At 45.0% G+C, this 16,802-nt stretch overlaps 1 protein-coding gene across 7 annotated transcripts in view; it reads left to right on the top strand.

The window, feature by feature from the left end:
* The first annotated feature begins 2,455 nt into the window (after positions 1-2,455).
* LOC129476673 (small ribosomal subunit protein eS4, Y) overlaps positions 2,456-16,802 on the top strand; it is a 52,112-nt gene continuing 37,765 nt past the window's right edge. For 5 of the 7 annotated variants that reach the window (XM_063635420.1, XM_063635417.1, XM_063635418.1 and 2 more), the window contains exons 1-4: positions 2,456-2,542; positions 3,154-3,231; positions 6,233-6,413; positions 8,092-8,189. In XM_063635420.1, the coding sequence (XP_063491490.1) occupies positions 2,540-2,542; positions 3,154-3,231; positions 6,233-6,413; positions 8,092-8,189 (360 nt within the window). In that variant the 5' untranslated portion in view covers positions 2,456-2,539. Of the gene's footprint in view, positions 2,543-2,569; positions 2,630-3,153; positions 3,232-6,232; positions 6,414-8,091; positions 8,190-16,802 lie in introns of those variants that run through there. The other 2 variants (XM_055269541.2, XM_063635416.1) reach the window with 2 other exon arrangements.

Here is a 16,802-nt window from a genome sequence, read left to right as displayed (position 1 = left end):
CAGGCTCACACTCTGTCAGGCCCCTCTCCAGCCAGCGCCCTCTACCCTCCCTGGGATTTCACAGCAGGCTGTTCATTGGCCATCATGCTTCTTCCTCCATTTCCTGGGCCACCCATACCACGTAGAGCACACAGGTAGCTTGTCACTGTCCCGTTCACACCCTTCAAAACTCAGTGTCCTTAGAAAGCAGCATGACCATACAGTTTATCATCCAAACTGGAGCCCTCAGGAGTTTGAAAATATTTAGAAAATTAATTTTCAGTGTGAAATTAGTTAATTGGTAGGCCAGGACAATCAGCATCAGATAGCGGGACTGTCTGCGGCATGTGGGACCCTATTGTCACCCCCTAGAAAGGATCCTGCCCCATTTCTCATGAGCAGGCTGTTCCACAGCTAAGCCTTTGCTGCAAGTGTTTCACTTATATGTGTCTGTCTCAGTGTGTCCTTTTCTGCTTTGGTCTCTGGGGACTTTGAACTTTATCCTCCAGGGTTTAGCCTCAGAGTCTCCAGGTGTCCAGACCTGTAGGTTCCAGTGTTCACCCTGTGCTTTTATATACCTGATTGTTTGCAGTGGATCAGGAGCCCTTGGCCAGGATTTTGCCTGTGTTGTTTGTGTTCCTGCTGCTCAGCACTTGTCTTTCATTTCCCTTGCACGTGTATATCTGTCTATGTGTGCATTTTGGTCACCCATCTTCCACCTAAGTTAGCCGTTACCCAGCTTCAACTCCACAAGAGCTGAGGCTTCACTTCTTGAGTTTATCCCTCCGTCCACTTCCACTCACCTGCAGGGAGAAATACCTTGTAATGGGTGTAGATGTGGGAAGGAACTGTTGGATTAAAAGTGCCCAGAACTGGCCAGGCACAGTGGCTCATGCCTGGAATCCTGGCACTTTGGAAGGCCGAGGCAGGTGGATCATCTGAGGTCAGGAGATCAAGACAAGCCTGACCAACATGGAAAACCTGTCTCTACTAAAAACACAAAAATTAGCCAGGCACCACCTATGCCTGTCATCCCAGCTACTTGGGAGGCTAAGGCAGGAGAATCACTTGAACCTGGGAGGTGGAGGTTGCGGTGAGCCAAGATCGTGCCATTGCATTCCAGCTCGGGCGACAGTGCCAGACTCCATCTCAAAAAAAAAAAATAATAAAATAAATAAAGGGCCGGGCGTGGTGGCTCACGCTTGTAATCCCAGCACTTTGAGAGGCCGAGGCGGGCGGATCACGAGGTCAGGAGATCGAGACCACGGTGAAACCCCGTCTCTACTAAAAATACAAAAAATTAGCCGGGCGTGGTGGTGGGCATCTGTAGTCCCAGCTACTTGGAGAGGCTGAGGCAAGAGAATGGCTTAAACCCGGGAGGCGAAGCTTGCAGTGAGCCAAGATTGCGCCACTGCACTCCAGCGTGGGCGACAGAGAGAGACTCCATCTCAAAAAAAAAAAAAAAAAAAAAAAAAAAAAAAGAAAAAAAATTCCGTAAAGTGGTGGCAGGTGCCTGTGGGTCTCAGCACTGTGGGAGGCTGAGGTGGGATGAACACTCAACCCCCAGGAAGTCGAGGCTGCCGGGACCTGAGATGGTGCCCCTGCCCTCCAGCCGGTGCGACAGAGCCAGACCCTGCCTCATTCAAAAACACAATAAAAGAGAGAAAGAAAAGGAAAAGAAAAAAGAAGAGAAATACCTAGAAAATAACACAAGGAAATTTTTGGAGGTGATGGAGATGTTTACTACCTCAATTGTGATGGTAGTTCCGTGGGTTTATGCCAATGTCCAAACCCGTCAAACGGTACATATTAAGGAAGTCCATTTGGCTGGTTGTGTTTTGTATAGCAATTCAACCTCAATAAAGCTGTGACACCACACACTCGCAAGTGTGGTACAACTTACATAGCTGATTTCACCTTTTTAAAAGCAAATTGTTTGGGAAGTTTTAGGGACATGCACAGAGTTGTGCAACCATCACCTCAAGTTAATCCAAAACAAGGTATTGAACTTACAATTCACATCCCATAAAACCTCCCCTTTCAAAGTTTACAATACAGATGATTTTAATACATTCTCAAACCTGTGAAATTGGCTCTAATTCAGAACAACGAATTATTTGTTTCTTAAATCATGATTTTACAATATAACATGTCACAGTCACAACGAATCATATAGGTTATTTCTTACTATTGGCTTTTTTTTTTTTAAGGCTGCTAAATCGTGCTCCTTCAGAGCTTCTGTTAAGTATTTTTAAAGTTGGCGAAAGATAATTTTTAGAGTGTAAACTGCGTCCTCCCAGCTCAGCCGACCTGAGGGGAGGAAGCACAACAAAAAGTCCCGTGGTATAACTGACACCTATGAATCAGTATCAGAAACTGAAAACGCTAAGAAATTCAGGTCCGAGCTGCGACCTCTACAACGGAAGAATAAGAAAAGGTTAGTTACCCGAGGCGGAACCCGGAACTGAAATTCTCACTTATTTGAGTTCTCGCGGTTTACGACCACAGAATACGGTTGCACCGGAAAAGGAGAAGTTCTCTTCCGTTGCGCGATTTCGCCATGGTAAGACGTCTGCGTCCTCTCTCCAGACTTATCTTCCTTCGTCCTTTGAAGAAGGGCCTTCCACCTTGACAAGCTTTCACTTTTCGGGTACCCCTACTTGGGGGGTGGGAATGCTGCTGGTGCTGCTTCAGGAAACTCGATTTGAAGAGCGGAGGTCTGGGAAGAGTGCAGCTGGGCGTTCTGGGCTGGCCCTTGTGCTCGGCCTGCGGGCCGGGGGTGCCATTGGCACGTGAGTCTTGTTGGGAATAAGCTTCCTCGGCTGACCTTACAAGTCCACCCTTGACTCCGCAGCCCAGCACTGGCTTTTTACCTGGCTTAGCTTATATCCATACGTTGAGGCAGTCTCAGATTTGCTTGGAGAGCACTGTGGACGCTGCCTTGACAGACGCCAGGGAGACTCGTGAGGTTGTCAAATGTCTGTGAGTTTTGCGGGATTTGTTCAGGGGTCTGGTAAGAAGTAATATTTGTCCCAAACTGGGCGTGAAATAGCCTGGACTACCCTTTTTCCTCCGATCCGGTATTACCCTTTAGCAGTTCTTACAGCTGAAGATGAAGACATTTTACTGTTAACTGAGACGTGTTTCTCTGAAAAAGTTTGGTGTCCTTTTCAGGCCCGGGGCCCCAAGAAGCACCTGAAGCGTGTTGCAGCGCCGAAGCATTGGATGCTCGACAAACTAACTGGTGTATTTGTGAGTATAACTGTATTTGCTTTTTACTCGAGTGCGTGCTGTCTACCTGTGGTTTCCTATTCCGTGGGAGCACTGTTTGCTTATTTATGTGGGATTTTAGTTGGTGTAGACTTGCCGCACACGGAACTTGTCATTGCCCTGTAATGAAAAGGTCCCTGAGAAAAAAATCAGGACATCGTGTTTGGAAACAGCGAGTCGAACAGCTCTCCGACCTCAACTTTGAGCACTGTTGTGATCCATAATGTCGCTGAGAACCTGGGCCTGCCATCTTTTAGTAACTATTGAGAGCGTAATACATGCCAGGTGTTGTTATGTGGGCCCACCCTTAAGGATATGTCCGGGTACAAAATGGTTGGACAACAAAATCTATCTCTCTTTCTTGTTGAAGCTTACATCCTGCTGGGAGGAGAGGGAAGTTACAGTACGTTCACAGGTGCTGAAGGCTGGAGGGAAAAAAGTAGGGTCGTGGGAAGGATGAATGGGGCTTTGAGCGACTGCAGTTTTAAAGAGTGTGAAATAAAGAAGCCTCTTCCAGAAGAACAGAAAGACATAAGGGAGTGAACTATTGGAGATGTTTGGGTTTTTTTTTTTTTTTTGAGACTGAGTCTTGCTTGTCACAGGCTGGAGTGCTGTGGCGTGATCTCAGCTCACTGCAACTTCTGCCTCCGGGTTCAAGCGATTCTCATGCCTCAGCCTTCCCAGTAGCTGGGATCTTTTAGTCACCACGCCAATCTAAATTTTGTATTTTCAGTACAGACCAGGTTTCACCCTGTTGGCCAAGATGGTCTCAATTTCCTGAGCTTCTGATCCACCCGCCGGCGGCCACTCCCAGAGTGCTGGGGCCGTCGGCCACTCCCAAAGTTCTGGGATTATAGGCGTTAGCCGTGGCGCCCTCATATTTTCAAAAGAGCAGTTAGGCTGCTGTGTTGTGATTTATTCAAATTATGTCATATCACGAACCCATTTCTTGAGGCTTGCGCTCTCAAGGATTAAAAATGCCAACAGCAACAACAAAACACCAGGATGTCAAGTCCTGGTGGTCTCCTTTGCTGTTTGAGCTCTTCACTTTAGAGGGCACTCCCTGAGCCCAGAGCTGAGGGGATTAATGAACGTGCCAAATTCCAGATAAGGGTTCAGTGTCAGCGCACTGTGTCCCCATTAATAATAAAAGGTATTTAATTTGAAGTTACCCTTTGTTTCAGAGGGTGGAGTAGCTGTTTTTTACATTGAGCCCAAGATACGGTTTTAACAGTAAAGGCTACAGGGGCCCATGCAACACAGGCAAGAAATTGTGTGAGAAATGCAGGAGTCTCTTGAACTCAACCTTGAAGACCTGGCAGGATGAGGACAGCATGCCCAGAGGCAAAGGAGGCAAGCATCTGACAAGAGGCAGACTAGGCAGTTTCCACACTGGTGGTGTGGTGACAATGGGAGAGAAGGGTTGAAGCCCTAAGAAAGTCTTGGGTCTTCTGAGACAGAAAGGGAGCCAGTGTGAAGAAGAAGACAGAAGTGAGGTGATTAAGATGCCAAAAGTTTTGTTGGGCAGGAATAAACATGGGGCATCTAAGAGAAAATAATGCAGCCCTGAGGGTCCACATCCACATAGTAGGCACTTGGTAACTAACTTGATAGATTACACAACCTTCTCTTGAGACAGTTAGAACTCTGAATACTGAGTAGCAGAAACTTATCTTGGTATTTTCAGAGAGAAATGGACTGTGTGTTGTCTGGGGAGCTGGATTTGCAAACTTGCCCTGTCAGTTTCTGCTTCCAAGTCTTACCTCTGCTACTGCCCCCTAGTATCTGACCTCCCAGGATGGGCCACTATTCCCTCTATTGTTGAGTGGATGAGCAAGGCACTGTTTTTTTTTTTTTTTTGAGACGGAGTTTCATTCTTGTTTCCCAGGCTGGAATGCAATGGCACAATCTTGGCTCACTGCAACATCCGCCTCCTGGATTCAAGCGATTCTTCTGCCTCAGCCTCCCAACTAGCTGCGATTACAGGCATGTACCATCCAGCCCAGCTAATTTTGTATTTTTAGTAAAGACGGGGTTTCTCCACATTGGTCAGGCTGGCTCGAACTCCTGACCTCAAGTGATCTGCTCACTTCGGCCTTTTAAAATGCTGGAATTACAGGGGTGAGCCGCTGCGACTGGCCAAGGCACTCTTTTTAAGAAGACTTGCTGGGAACTTAGTCCTCAGTCTTGTGGGCTCCACTCTTTTCCCCATGGCGTTGATGGAAGTGTGTGGTTAATGATTTTGAGTCCATTTTAAGGGGATAAAGCTAAAGAGGGATCTGTAGAAGCAGCTTTAAGAACAGTCTCCATTAGAAGGGATTCCTGTGTGGTCCGAGCTTAAGAGATAATTGAGGAGTGCAGTTAAAGACAGTACAGCCCCAGAGCTTGAGGCCTTTACAGGTAATGGTAGCAAATAGCCAAAGGATAGTATAACACTAAAACTGCAAGAGTATAGGTTACAGGATTTGTTGGAGTGGGAATTTGATGACACTTAAACTGGTGGCAAGCAGCCAAGAAAGGCAAGAACACACAGTCTGTGTTAACAGGTGGTCCAGCAACATAAGTAGGGCTTGTCTGGGGCTTTGAGGCCTAGAATGGTGAGAAAGTAGTAGAATATGTCTTTGTAGGTTGTGGGTAAAGTGTAAGCTACCCCAGAGATACATGGGATGTAGTGTTGTATTCAAGGGAGTTTTGAAGAGGCAGTACTAGTGGTGGTGGTGCTTGGAGCAGGGCAAAATGGGGAGATGGTTGTGAGACTGGATTTGTGAAAGGAAGGGGCACAAAATGAGACTTCCATAGTTGGGGGTGTAACCTTCCTAACAAGACAGACCTCTCTAAATTGATGAAATAATTGCCCCCTTATATTGCTCTTCCCCAACAAGTTAAGTTCAGCTAATGCTGAACTAAGGCAAGTCATCTGCTCAATCTGGTTATATAAGGGGTGGATCTTGAGAGATCGGTTGTCTACCATTGTCTTCCACAGGCACCTCGTCCATCGACAGGTCCCCACAAGCTGAGGGAATGTCTTCCCCTGATCGTCTTCCTCAGGAATAGACTCAAGTATGCGTTGACTGGAGATGAAGTAAAGAAGATATGTATGCAGCGTTTCATCAAAATTGACGGCAAGGTTCGAGTGGACATCACATACCCTGTTGGATTCATGGGTAAGGAAAAAGTTCTTTGTTTTGAAGAAGGAACAGGTTGAGAGAAAAACAAGGTGTGAGGCTTACATGTTGCCAACGATAAACAAAATCCGACACTGAACTTTGTGCACGTGTTACTGCTGGTCATTTCAGAAGGAGAATGACGGATAGGGAGAGAGTGGCAAGGCACAAGTGAAAAGCTGGAAAGGGGTTGGTAATGTAATGGGATGAGACCAGCAGTGGCTGCTAGCTGGCGGTTATCAAAGTTAGGTTCCCACCCTCCCAACAGAGACTGGGAGACAGAGGAGCTGTCCTCAGGTGTTGGCTGGAAAAAAGCAGTAAATTCTTTTGGTAATCTTGAGTTTTCTCAGGCAGCCACTTTGAGGGGGACTGGGCTCATCTTGAGTTTTTAGCAGCCATGTTAGTGGTTCAGCTACTCACAGGCCACAGTTGAAGCTCAGCCAAGAATAGGGCTCAGAGGAGTCTGGCTAATGACTGGTCAAGGAGAGAGAATCTTTATCAGTGAACAGGGTTTTGGCCCTGTCTTCTCACTTTCTCTGTTGATGACCTAACCATGCTGGATCTCCAAGGATGCATTTGTAGCTTGGTGGGAGAGGAGAGTGGAGAAGGGAGAGAAGGGTCACACTCATCTAGGGAAAAAGTGTCCTGAGAGGAATGGTAGGGAAAGGCACTGAGGAATTCTGACCTAGTGGTTTGTTCACTCTTTCTCTCCACGGCGACAAGCTCAATACTTTTTTTTTTTTCTTTTGAGATGGAGTCTCGCTCTGTCACCAGGCTGGAGTACAGTGGTGCAATCTCCACCTCCTGGGTTCAAGCAATTCTACTGTCTCAGCCTCCTGAGTAGCTAGGACTATAGGCACGCGGCAGCATGGCCAGCTAATTTTTGTAGTTTTAGAAGATATAGGGTTTCACCATGCTGGCTAGGATGGTCTCAATCCCTTGACCTCGTGATCTGCCCACCTCAGCCTCTCAGAGTGATAGGATTACAGGCTTGAGCCACCGCACCCAGCTGGTCAATACTTTTTAACACCTTTTTAGCCTGGTATTGTCCAGAAAGCTGGGGTATGTTTGGTTTATGAGAGTTGTTCCAGACCAGACTTTGCAGGATTCAGCCACTGAATTAGAAAAGACAGAGCTTTCTTTTCCTATTTTCCTTCCTGCTTTCTTCTTCTTCTTTTTTTTTGTTTTTCATTTTATATTTTGCTTTCTTTCTTAAAACCTCAAGTCCCAAACAAGGCAGGACTCCTGATAAGGGAAGTCAGAGTCGAGGCGGGGGTTGCCAAGCCATTGACTGGGCATCCTGCAGAGCCTTGAGCCTTGTCTGCTTAAATGTGAGGACTGCCTGTTCATTTGGTTTTCTGGTGTGTGTGGGTATGCTTATGTGTGTTTTCTCCTCAGCATCCTGAGTGCATTAACCCAGAACACAGTCTCAAGCAGCCGTTGCACAACAACATAGAAAGTGGTAGAGTAGCCATATATATAGACAGTTCCTTTTGTTGAATGATATTTACTGGGACGGGACCGGGGTTGGTTGGTTTCATTCAAGCATCCCAGTCAAGCGCTGGGGACCCCCAGACTGCTAAAATGTTCTCACGTTCAGCCTGGCACAGAGTGCTCCTGCTGTGCAGGCCAAAGAAACTTTGCATTAATAATGTTCCTTATACTTGTTTGTGATCAGATGTCATCAGCATTGAGAAAACAGGTGAGCATTTCCGCCTGGTCTACGACACCAAGGGCCGTTTTGCTGTTCATCGTATCACAGTGGAAGAGGCAAAGGTACGTGAGCTTTTAAGTGAGCTTTGTAATTTCCAGACAGATAGGTCTGTTGCTCAGGTTGCCAGATGGCATTTAGGCCGTATTCCGGGAATAGTGCCTATCTGCCTGTTTGTCTGGTTGTTCAATTCAGGCACTTAGGTCTACCAACACTGATACAAGGCAGTGGATTTTCCAGACGAAGCTGTTTAGAAACAGGGTATAGAGTAAGCAGTTCTCTGAGGGACAAGATGTTTCTGTACAGGAAAAGTCTGGTATTGGAGAAGGCCTGGGTGAGAATCCAGACCCTGTCATTGATTAATTATGTAACCATAGGCAACAGTATGTAGAACCTTTTTTGAGCCTTCATTTTCTCTGTAAATGGTGATAATATACTTTCTTGCCAGGTTTCTGTGACTGTTAGCAGTAGTGGTGCCTCGCACTTACTAGACATAGAAGATTGTTGATTTCCTGATGTCTGCCTCAACCCTTAAACTCCCCCTTCTCCAAAATTTAATGGCCAAAGTCAGTACCATCGGGGAAACTTTTCAAGGGAGTTCCTTTCTGTGTGGACAGCACCTGCCTTTTTTCTGTGTAGGGAACACCTCTTTGGAAACCAGGATCACCCCTCAGTCATCCATTCCTCTTTTCCCTGGATTTAAGGTCATGGGGTGACTTCTTCCTTATTTCTCACGTAACCCAATCACCTGTACAGTGACCAAATGCCATCTAAATATGAGACACATTCTATAGATGAATCTTAGTGTTTTATCAGACATTGTTTCCACTTTCTTTAACCAGCTTGCCTTTTTCTCAGTTATTTCTTTGGGGGAAACACATTGGAGTCCCTATAGGAATTCACAAATATTTTCATATCTGGGTAGTTTCTTAATTGATCAGTTGTTTGGTTGTTTTTAACTTCTTTGGTAGTGTCCGTTGATGCAGTGTCCCTTCTGTTTTTGCGGATTGTTCCCACATGAGGTGCTTTGTTTTAGGTGGTAGGAACTACCACCTAAATGTTCATTCTTGAACATTTAGGAGACTGAACCTCATAAAGGTAGCAGTTATTCCCAAAGTAGAAGATAGAGGGCGGTAAATAGAGGTAACTTTGTTAAGAGGGAGTTTCTTTTATGATAAGAGGTGATGTTTGCTCTTTTTTTTTTTTGGACAATTGGAGTCTGGTGCAAAAGGAGGTGGTGGTCAAGACCATGAGTGTGGAGACTAGTGCTTTTTTGGTGGGCAAGAAAAAAGACTGGCAGACAGGATAGGCAGTTGAAGTTGAAATTTCAGAAAAGATGGAACCTGGGCAATTGCATCCTAAAGGGTGTTCAGTCGCCCTGGGTGTTGGATCCTGTTGTGTCTAAAAGCTAGAAAGCACAAGGAAGTCTCAAATCTGATGACTGGTTTCTGCTTTTGTAAGGAATTTGGGTCTCAAGACAATGCAGATTGGTAGTCCCTGTGATTTTTTTTTTTTTTTTTTTTTTTACTGAGTCTCGCTCTGTCACCCAGACTGGAGTGCAGTGGTGCCATCTTGGCTCCCTGCAACCTCCACCTCCTGTGTTCAAACTAATCATCTGGCTCAGCCTCCCAAGTAGCTGGGACTACAGGCATGTGCCATCCCTCCTGCCTAATTTTTGTATTTTTAGTAGACATGGGGTTTCACTGTATTGGCCAGGCTGGTCTTGAACTCCTGACCTTGTAATCCACCTGCCTCGGCCTTCCAAAGTGCTGGGATTACAGGCATGAACTACCACACCCAGCCGTTGCTGTGAGTTTTTGAATGGGGAGAGATGGAGTAGGAGAAGGAGATACTGGAGTGTTGTTAATACCTAGTACTGGTTCTACTACATTGGCCAGTCACCCTTTGAAAAGCTTGTGTCCAGGTGAGTATCACTTTGTAGTCACAGGTGCCAAATGGCTATTCTGGGTTTGGGTTAGGCTAAGGACCTTACCTTTGTGCAAGAGATAAGAGATTTGAGGAAGTTTTGGTTGGCTGGTTGTTTCTTTGGACAGCTGGAAAGGGAGGATTCCCTGTCACACCCTACCCAGCATCTCTAGAGCCACAGGTTGAAGGGCACAGTGACTTCAGAGTGGAGAATGGCGGGCTCCTTGGATTTCAATGAATCAGGGACACACCACGGAGACTTCTTATGCAGATTACTAGTCCACCAGGTAGCACAGGTTAGTGGAGAGACAGAACATCCCAATGGCCCTCCACCCTCGAAATTAAAACTAGAAAAGGGATATTTTGTGTGTCTTCAGAAAACAGCTTGATGGATTTCAGACATAATTTTTCCCTTTAACAACTTGGTATTAGTTGAAGACCACAGAAATGGAAGTCATTGGATTTAAGAATGGAAGATGAGGGTTTTTTTTTGTTTTGTTTTGTTTTTTTTGTGATTGCCACTACAATGGATGGGAGGAAAGGAAAGATTTTGGGTGAGCCCATGATGAGCCTGCACATGAGTAATGGGAACTGAGGCAGTGCCTGTTCCCATTGCCAGTGGGGGTAGAGGACACAAGTATCACCTGGGAGATGGCAAAGACAAAGGGTTTAGTGTGTGCATCCCCTGCTGTGGTAGAGGAGAAGATGATGTGGGACAGGGTGACTGAGTATTTGGTGGTAGGGTAAGGAGATGGTAGTTGCAGATCTTGATGAAATACATGGATGCTTGAGAGAGTTGTGGAAGGACAGTACATTAATGCTTTGGGTTCAGCTTGCGTTGGAACTTGCAAGTAGATGATGAGACAGAAGGAAGTAGGTGCTGACTGAAATAGAGGACTGACACACTGCTCAAATGAGTTACAATAGAGACTGTCTGATAGTTGGCACAGAATCCTCATTGACATTGAGCAGCTTGTATTCAATGATGGATGTGCATGGGAGAGGGAGATTTCATACTGCAGAGGGTTTATGAACAGGATCTAGGTGGTGCAGGTTCTGTTTCCTGAAAAGTAGAAAACACTGGTTAAAGAAATGAAAAAGAGGAAGTCAGAGTAACCAACCAGAAATGTGTTTATGGATTGTCATTCTTTTTTTTTTTTTTTTTTTTGAGACGGAGTCTTGCTCTGTCACCCAGGCTGGAGTGCAGTGGCCCGATCTCGGCTCACTGCAAGCTCTGCCTCCCGGGTTCACGCCATTCTCCTGCCTCAGCCTCTCCGAGTAGCTGGGACTACAGGCGCCCGCCACCACACCCGGCTAATTTTGGATTGTCATTCTTGAACATTGAGAAGACTGAACCTCACAAAGGTAGCAGTTATTCCCAAAGTAGAAGATAGAGGGCGGTAAATAGAGGTAACTTTGTTAAGAGGGAGTTTCTTTTATGATAAGAGGTGATGTTTGCCCTTTTTTTTTTTGGACAATTGGAGTCTGGTGCAAAAGGAGGTGGTGGTCAAGACCATGAGTGTGCAGACTAGTGCTTTTTTGGTGGGCAAGAAAAAAGACTGGCGGACAGGATAGGCAGTTGAAGTTGAAGTTTCAGAAAAGATGGAATCTGGGCAATTGCATTTGTTTCTAAGGGAGGCCAGGTGGGGAAGGATTTCAGACTGGTTTGTGTGGGTGTTATAAAAAGGGCAGTGGAAACTTAAAGCGAAGAGTTCTTTAATCTGCGGTTCGAGAGGGACAGGGTAGAATGCTTTCAGTGGAGCCTCATATTTGACATTCATTTTGGAGAATGACCAGGGCCTCACCTTGCAGTCAAGGTTGTATGGAAAGGGTGTTGATGGGGCAGGCATGTTGTATTAGGTGGTGATGTGATTACAAATCATTGCTCGTCAAGATTGCTGAGCAGACAGGTGGCAGAGTTGAGGTTTTCTTTTGGTAGGGTGCTGTACGACAGCTACAAATAGTCTTTCTCTCCAAATTTCTTTTAAAAACAATAATTAAATTTAAAAAATTGAGTAGCTTTTTGGATTCAAGTGGTTTTTGGGTTTCATGGATGAATTATACAGTGGTGAATTTTGAGATATTAGTGCACCTGTCACCCTACTAGTGTGCAACTGTACATAACCTAATGTACAGTTACTTATTTTTATTCCTGGCCCCCTCCCAAGTCTCCGAATCCCATTATATCATTTGTATGCTTTTGCATACTCATAGCGTAGCTCCCACTTACAATCGAGCACCTAAGGGTTTTGATTTTTTTCCACTCCTGTGTTACTTCACTTAGAATAATGGCTTCCAGCTCCATTCAAGTTGCTGCAAAAGACATTTTGTTCATTGTGGGGTGGGGTCAGAAGATGATGGGGGAGTCACATCTTTAAAATCTGAAGACAGTCTTTTCAATTGTGGAGCAAAGGAAAAGTGATTGGTTTTCTGCAGATGGTTGAGGCTACCCCTATGGTATGAGATTTACTCAACTGGAAGTTCCCCTCATGAAATGTCCAGCCTGACCCTTAGTGAAGCTCTAGTTTCCTGGCAGGATGGGCCTCTACTAAGCAAGAGGACCCAAGATCTGAATCCTGAGCTGTTTTGGCCACATGAAAGTTTGGTGCTCAGGTCATAAAGTTGTTTGAGGTGAATATGAGGAAAGCTTGCCATGGTGTTGGCTTTTGCAGGAGCACTTCTCTTGATAAAAGTGTTTAGAAGTTTTTAGCCTGTCTTAGTCTTGGTCTTGAAAGTACTGCAAACCTGGTCAGTTAGCTCTGTATAAAGGTTAGACAGAATTGTTACCTATTAATGTACTAGTATGCTTACAGGCATTTTACTCCGTTATGGATAGTTACTGAGCGTCATCTGTGTTTCAGTCAATTACCTGTGGATGCTTCAAGGACTGACATGCATCATGAAGCTTGGGTTAATGGTTCCAGAGTGAACCTCAAAGGATGGAGGGAGGCCACTTGGAACTGGTAGCACCTTTAAAGGGAGAGGCCATGCCTTTTTCAGAGGGTGTTTCATGCCTGCATTTAAAGACAAAGGACCTTTCGGCCCAAGGTTTCAAGTTTGATGCCATGATGGTGATATTGCTATCATGCAGAAAGGTTTGGTTAGTGAGAGGATCTGGAAAATATAGGAGAAGAGTATTTTTACTTGTTTTGTTTTTGCTGTCTCTCTCCTGACCGTCAGCAGTACCTGTAAACTACTTTAACTCCTTTAGCACTGTTCGTAGAGTACACTTCACTAGAAAAAAAAAAAAAAGTGGAGGGCAGCAGGAAGGTTTTGAAGTGTGAATAGGCCTTCTATGTATTCACAGCTATACAACTTGCTTGGACCTGGCTTACCTGGGATATTTGGAGCTAATGAGCCAGGGTGGAAAGGGGACAGAATTAGCTTTCACTGGAAACATTTTAGAATCCCCAAGTAGGTTCAGGATGTCACATACAAAAAATGTGCAGGACAGTTGGGTGACATGAATGCATTCAGCAGGCCATGATGCAAAGACTTGCCTCATGAAGTTGGAGGGGCAGATTTTATTCTGAATAGGGAGCAGTGATTATTACAATAGGGATATCGGTAATAGGGATTTCGGTAACTGTGTGTAGAGCCATTTGAGGCTAGAGCATGGCATTTCAGAGTTCATTTCTCATGTTATCAAGGACAGGGTTTCTTAAATCTAGCAGGGAGTAGAGCTGGAGAGATTGAGAATGTCCACTAGTAGCCCTAGGTTTTGTAATACTGCTTTAATAAGTGGTCACTGGATTGGCACTGTGAAAGATAGGGATTACAAAGGCAGGAGAAAGGAGGAAGGGGTGCTGATGATGGGATAGTAACTTTTAAAGGCAAATTGCAAGTTTCCCTCCTCCTAAATGGGGATGGAAGAGTGAAGTCAGCAGACAGACTGTTTTCAAGTCTGACCTCACTGGTGGCAGAAAATAGGCTGTGGAGTAGTGTTCTCTTTCTTATGATTTGGTCCCAAGGCCTTAGGAGGTATAAGGGGAAAATGTGTTTTCTCTGCCTGCTTAGTCCTCAGCAGCTCTAGGACCTTATTTACCCTAGGCTTGAACAAGCTTGGATTCTTGGCCAATGCTCTGGTGCTTATGGACTGTAGCTTGGTAGTTTTCCATTTAGGAGTAGAAGGCAAAGAGAACAACGAGCTTTGATAATCATAATGTACCCCATCCACATGTATTCATCTGAAGCTGGCAGGTTAGTAACCCTCTGTGCCCTTAGTATGCCATTTATTGTCTGAGGCAATTCTGCTTGGCTGCTCAGTGAATCTCAAAGACCTTCAGCACTCTGGTCACTCTGTCATGTCCATATTCTCCTTCTTCCCCATCACACTTAAGTATTTTGCCTGCTGTAGCATCATAGCTTGATGATCTTCTGTTGTGGTACATAATCCTATATGCTGAATTTGGTCGTATATTGGATTTGGATCTTTCTTCCCTTATGGGGATATTTATACGTGGTTGGAAGGCGTGTGCCAAGTTTTATTGAGTATGTTGATGACAGCATCCACTGACCCTACCTCTACACACATAACCTTCATTACACGTTTATGAATGATAACTGCCTAAACATCCCTGGGTGTTGAGTCCATTTCCATAGTCACTTTGTTTGCAGTATGTTTGCTTTGCTCTCCTGCCACCATTCACTCCCTCCAAGTCCCATCCAAACTTGTCACAGGCCCTAAACTTTCAAAGGACTTCTGCTGTGCCTTACTATGACAGGCAGTAGAACAAAAGTTTTACACACTGCGACCTTTTCGTATGTATGCAGGCAAGTTTCTGTTGTCTTGTCCTTTAGGGTCAAACAGAAATCTGGACCCAAAGGTATTCCTGAAGTTAATTAGGGGGTGGTACTGGCAGGGCAGCGGGAAAGGAGGGTGTGGTTTTCCTTTTGAAAGAAAAGGGCTCAATCAGCTTAATTGTCCCTTGGACTACTTCTGGCTTTCTTTAAAAGTTTTAGTTGCTGTGTTTTCACACAGCATCTGGGAGTTTCTTCAATTTCTGCATTTGTATGGGACCTCTCTTTTATCTAAGGTTTTCAGTTGGTTGGTCCAGTAGGCAGCTCTGATCGGGGAGCTAGGCAGTTTTCATTTCTGTGCTTAACTCGCTGGCCAAGAAAGCTGAAAATGATCTTGGGTTTGTATTTCTAGTGGTGGTAAATGTGAGCTGGTGTTGGTAAACAAACTGAACACTCACTGAAGAGAGTGCCTGGGGGGGTTGTACCACTTTTGAGGTAGAGAGAAGAGAATGCACTCATTAGATTGACTGCCCTAGGAGCCAGGCCTTAGCATGGGTAGGTGGGCTTGGATATGCTTGGCTGGTGAATTCCAGATTTACCTTAACTAATAGAGTTAATATGGCCTAAGTTCTGCATGTGGAGTGTTGTCACTTTCTTGGACTGCTGGGTTATATTAAATGGCCTCACATTTCCATAGTGCCTTGAATACTGTTGTATCTGTAGTAGCAGCAGAAATAATACTAGCTGGCATTAACTGCTTTGCTAGGTCCTTTATGTTCCTTCATCTTATAAATGTATTACATGTAGGAGGGTGCAATTATTATTCCCATCTTGTCCTCTGAAGCTTAAGGGGACAGTATTTGAACTTGGGACCTTTTTATAGGAGTGGAGCCCAAGATCTGGCTACTTTACTTACCTTGTGTCTTTCCACACCTCCTAGGCAGGTCAAAAGTAATGACAGAGACAAGCTGGCAAATCTAGTGAGTCCTGAGAGCCCAAAGATGAGGGAGAGAGTGCAATATCTGTAGAGGAAATGCAGGAGCTGAGTTAAAAAAAAAAAAAAAAAAAAGTAGTGGCTCCTGGAGTTCATTTATTGTGCCCTTTTTGGAGGGTTTCTCTCAACTTTTCATGGGGTGTTTTCTGTTATCTGGCACTCTACATTTGTCCTTGTCATTTTCACATTTACACAAAACTTGCTTTGAGAAGCTTTTTCTCCTAGTAAAGCTAAAATAAAACCCATTTTGTTACTTCTGAGCAGTGACACTCTGTGGGGAGCCTGTGGTACGTAGGATGGGCATTAACAACCACAAATGGGTTATGTTCATTTGAAATTACAAAGTATACCATTTGAAGCTCCTGCAAATTGTTTCTGGAACATAATGGGGCTTGGCTAACTGTTGGGATGATACATGTACTTGGTATGAGACATTTTGAACAGCTTCTGCTGGTAGATGTCATTTGAACAGTACCAGAGCTCAAGGAACTAAGGCAAGTAGATAATGGGATGTGGCCCTTAAAAATCAGGTGAGGAAGAGCAGCATTGTGTATGGAAGGTATCTAGGTGGCTGGAAAAGCTGTTTTTACCTAACCTGGTCATCAAAGCATCATGTTTTTAGCAGTGGTACAGTTAAGTTTGTTGCTAGGGCACTATGTAGCCGCCTTTCCAGAGTTGCAAGATGAGAGTTCTCTCGAGAAAAACATCCCTGAGGAGAGAATGATAGACCAGTCAGTTGATTCTGTGTTACCACTCAGATGTACAGGCAACAAGCTTTTGGCCTGTGATAAAGGACCAGAAGTTAGTTCAGCTGAGTACTCCTCCAGGAGCCACCAGAGGGTTCTGAAACAGATTCCCCCTTGGTGAGGTTTCCCAGATGTCTCAATTACTAAATCAGTATGGCAGACCATCAGCTGTGTGACTGGTTAATATAGTTTTCCCAAGACCACTCCCTCTGACTGAGGAAATGCTGAAAATCGGTGGGATAATAATGATTGGGTGACTGCTTTGTGCTGAG

Source organism: Symphalangus syndactylus, chromosome Y (genome assembly GCF_028878055.3).
Source record: "Symphalangus syndactylus isolate Jambi chromosome Y, NHGRI_mSymSyn1-v2.1_pri, whole genome shotgun sequence".
NCBI classification, from domain to species: domain Eukaryota; kingdom Metazoa; phylum Chordata; class Mammalia; order Primates; family Hylobatidae; genus Symphalangus; species Symphalangus syndactylus.
Note: the sequence above shows the minus strand (reverse complement) of the source record. Positions and strands in the feature narration are given on the sequence as shown.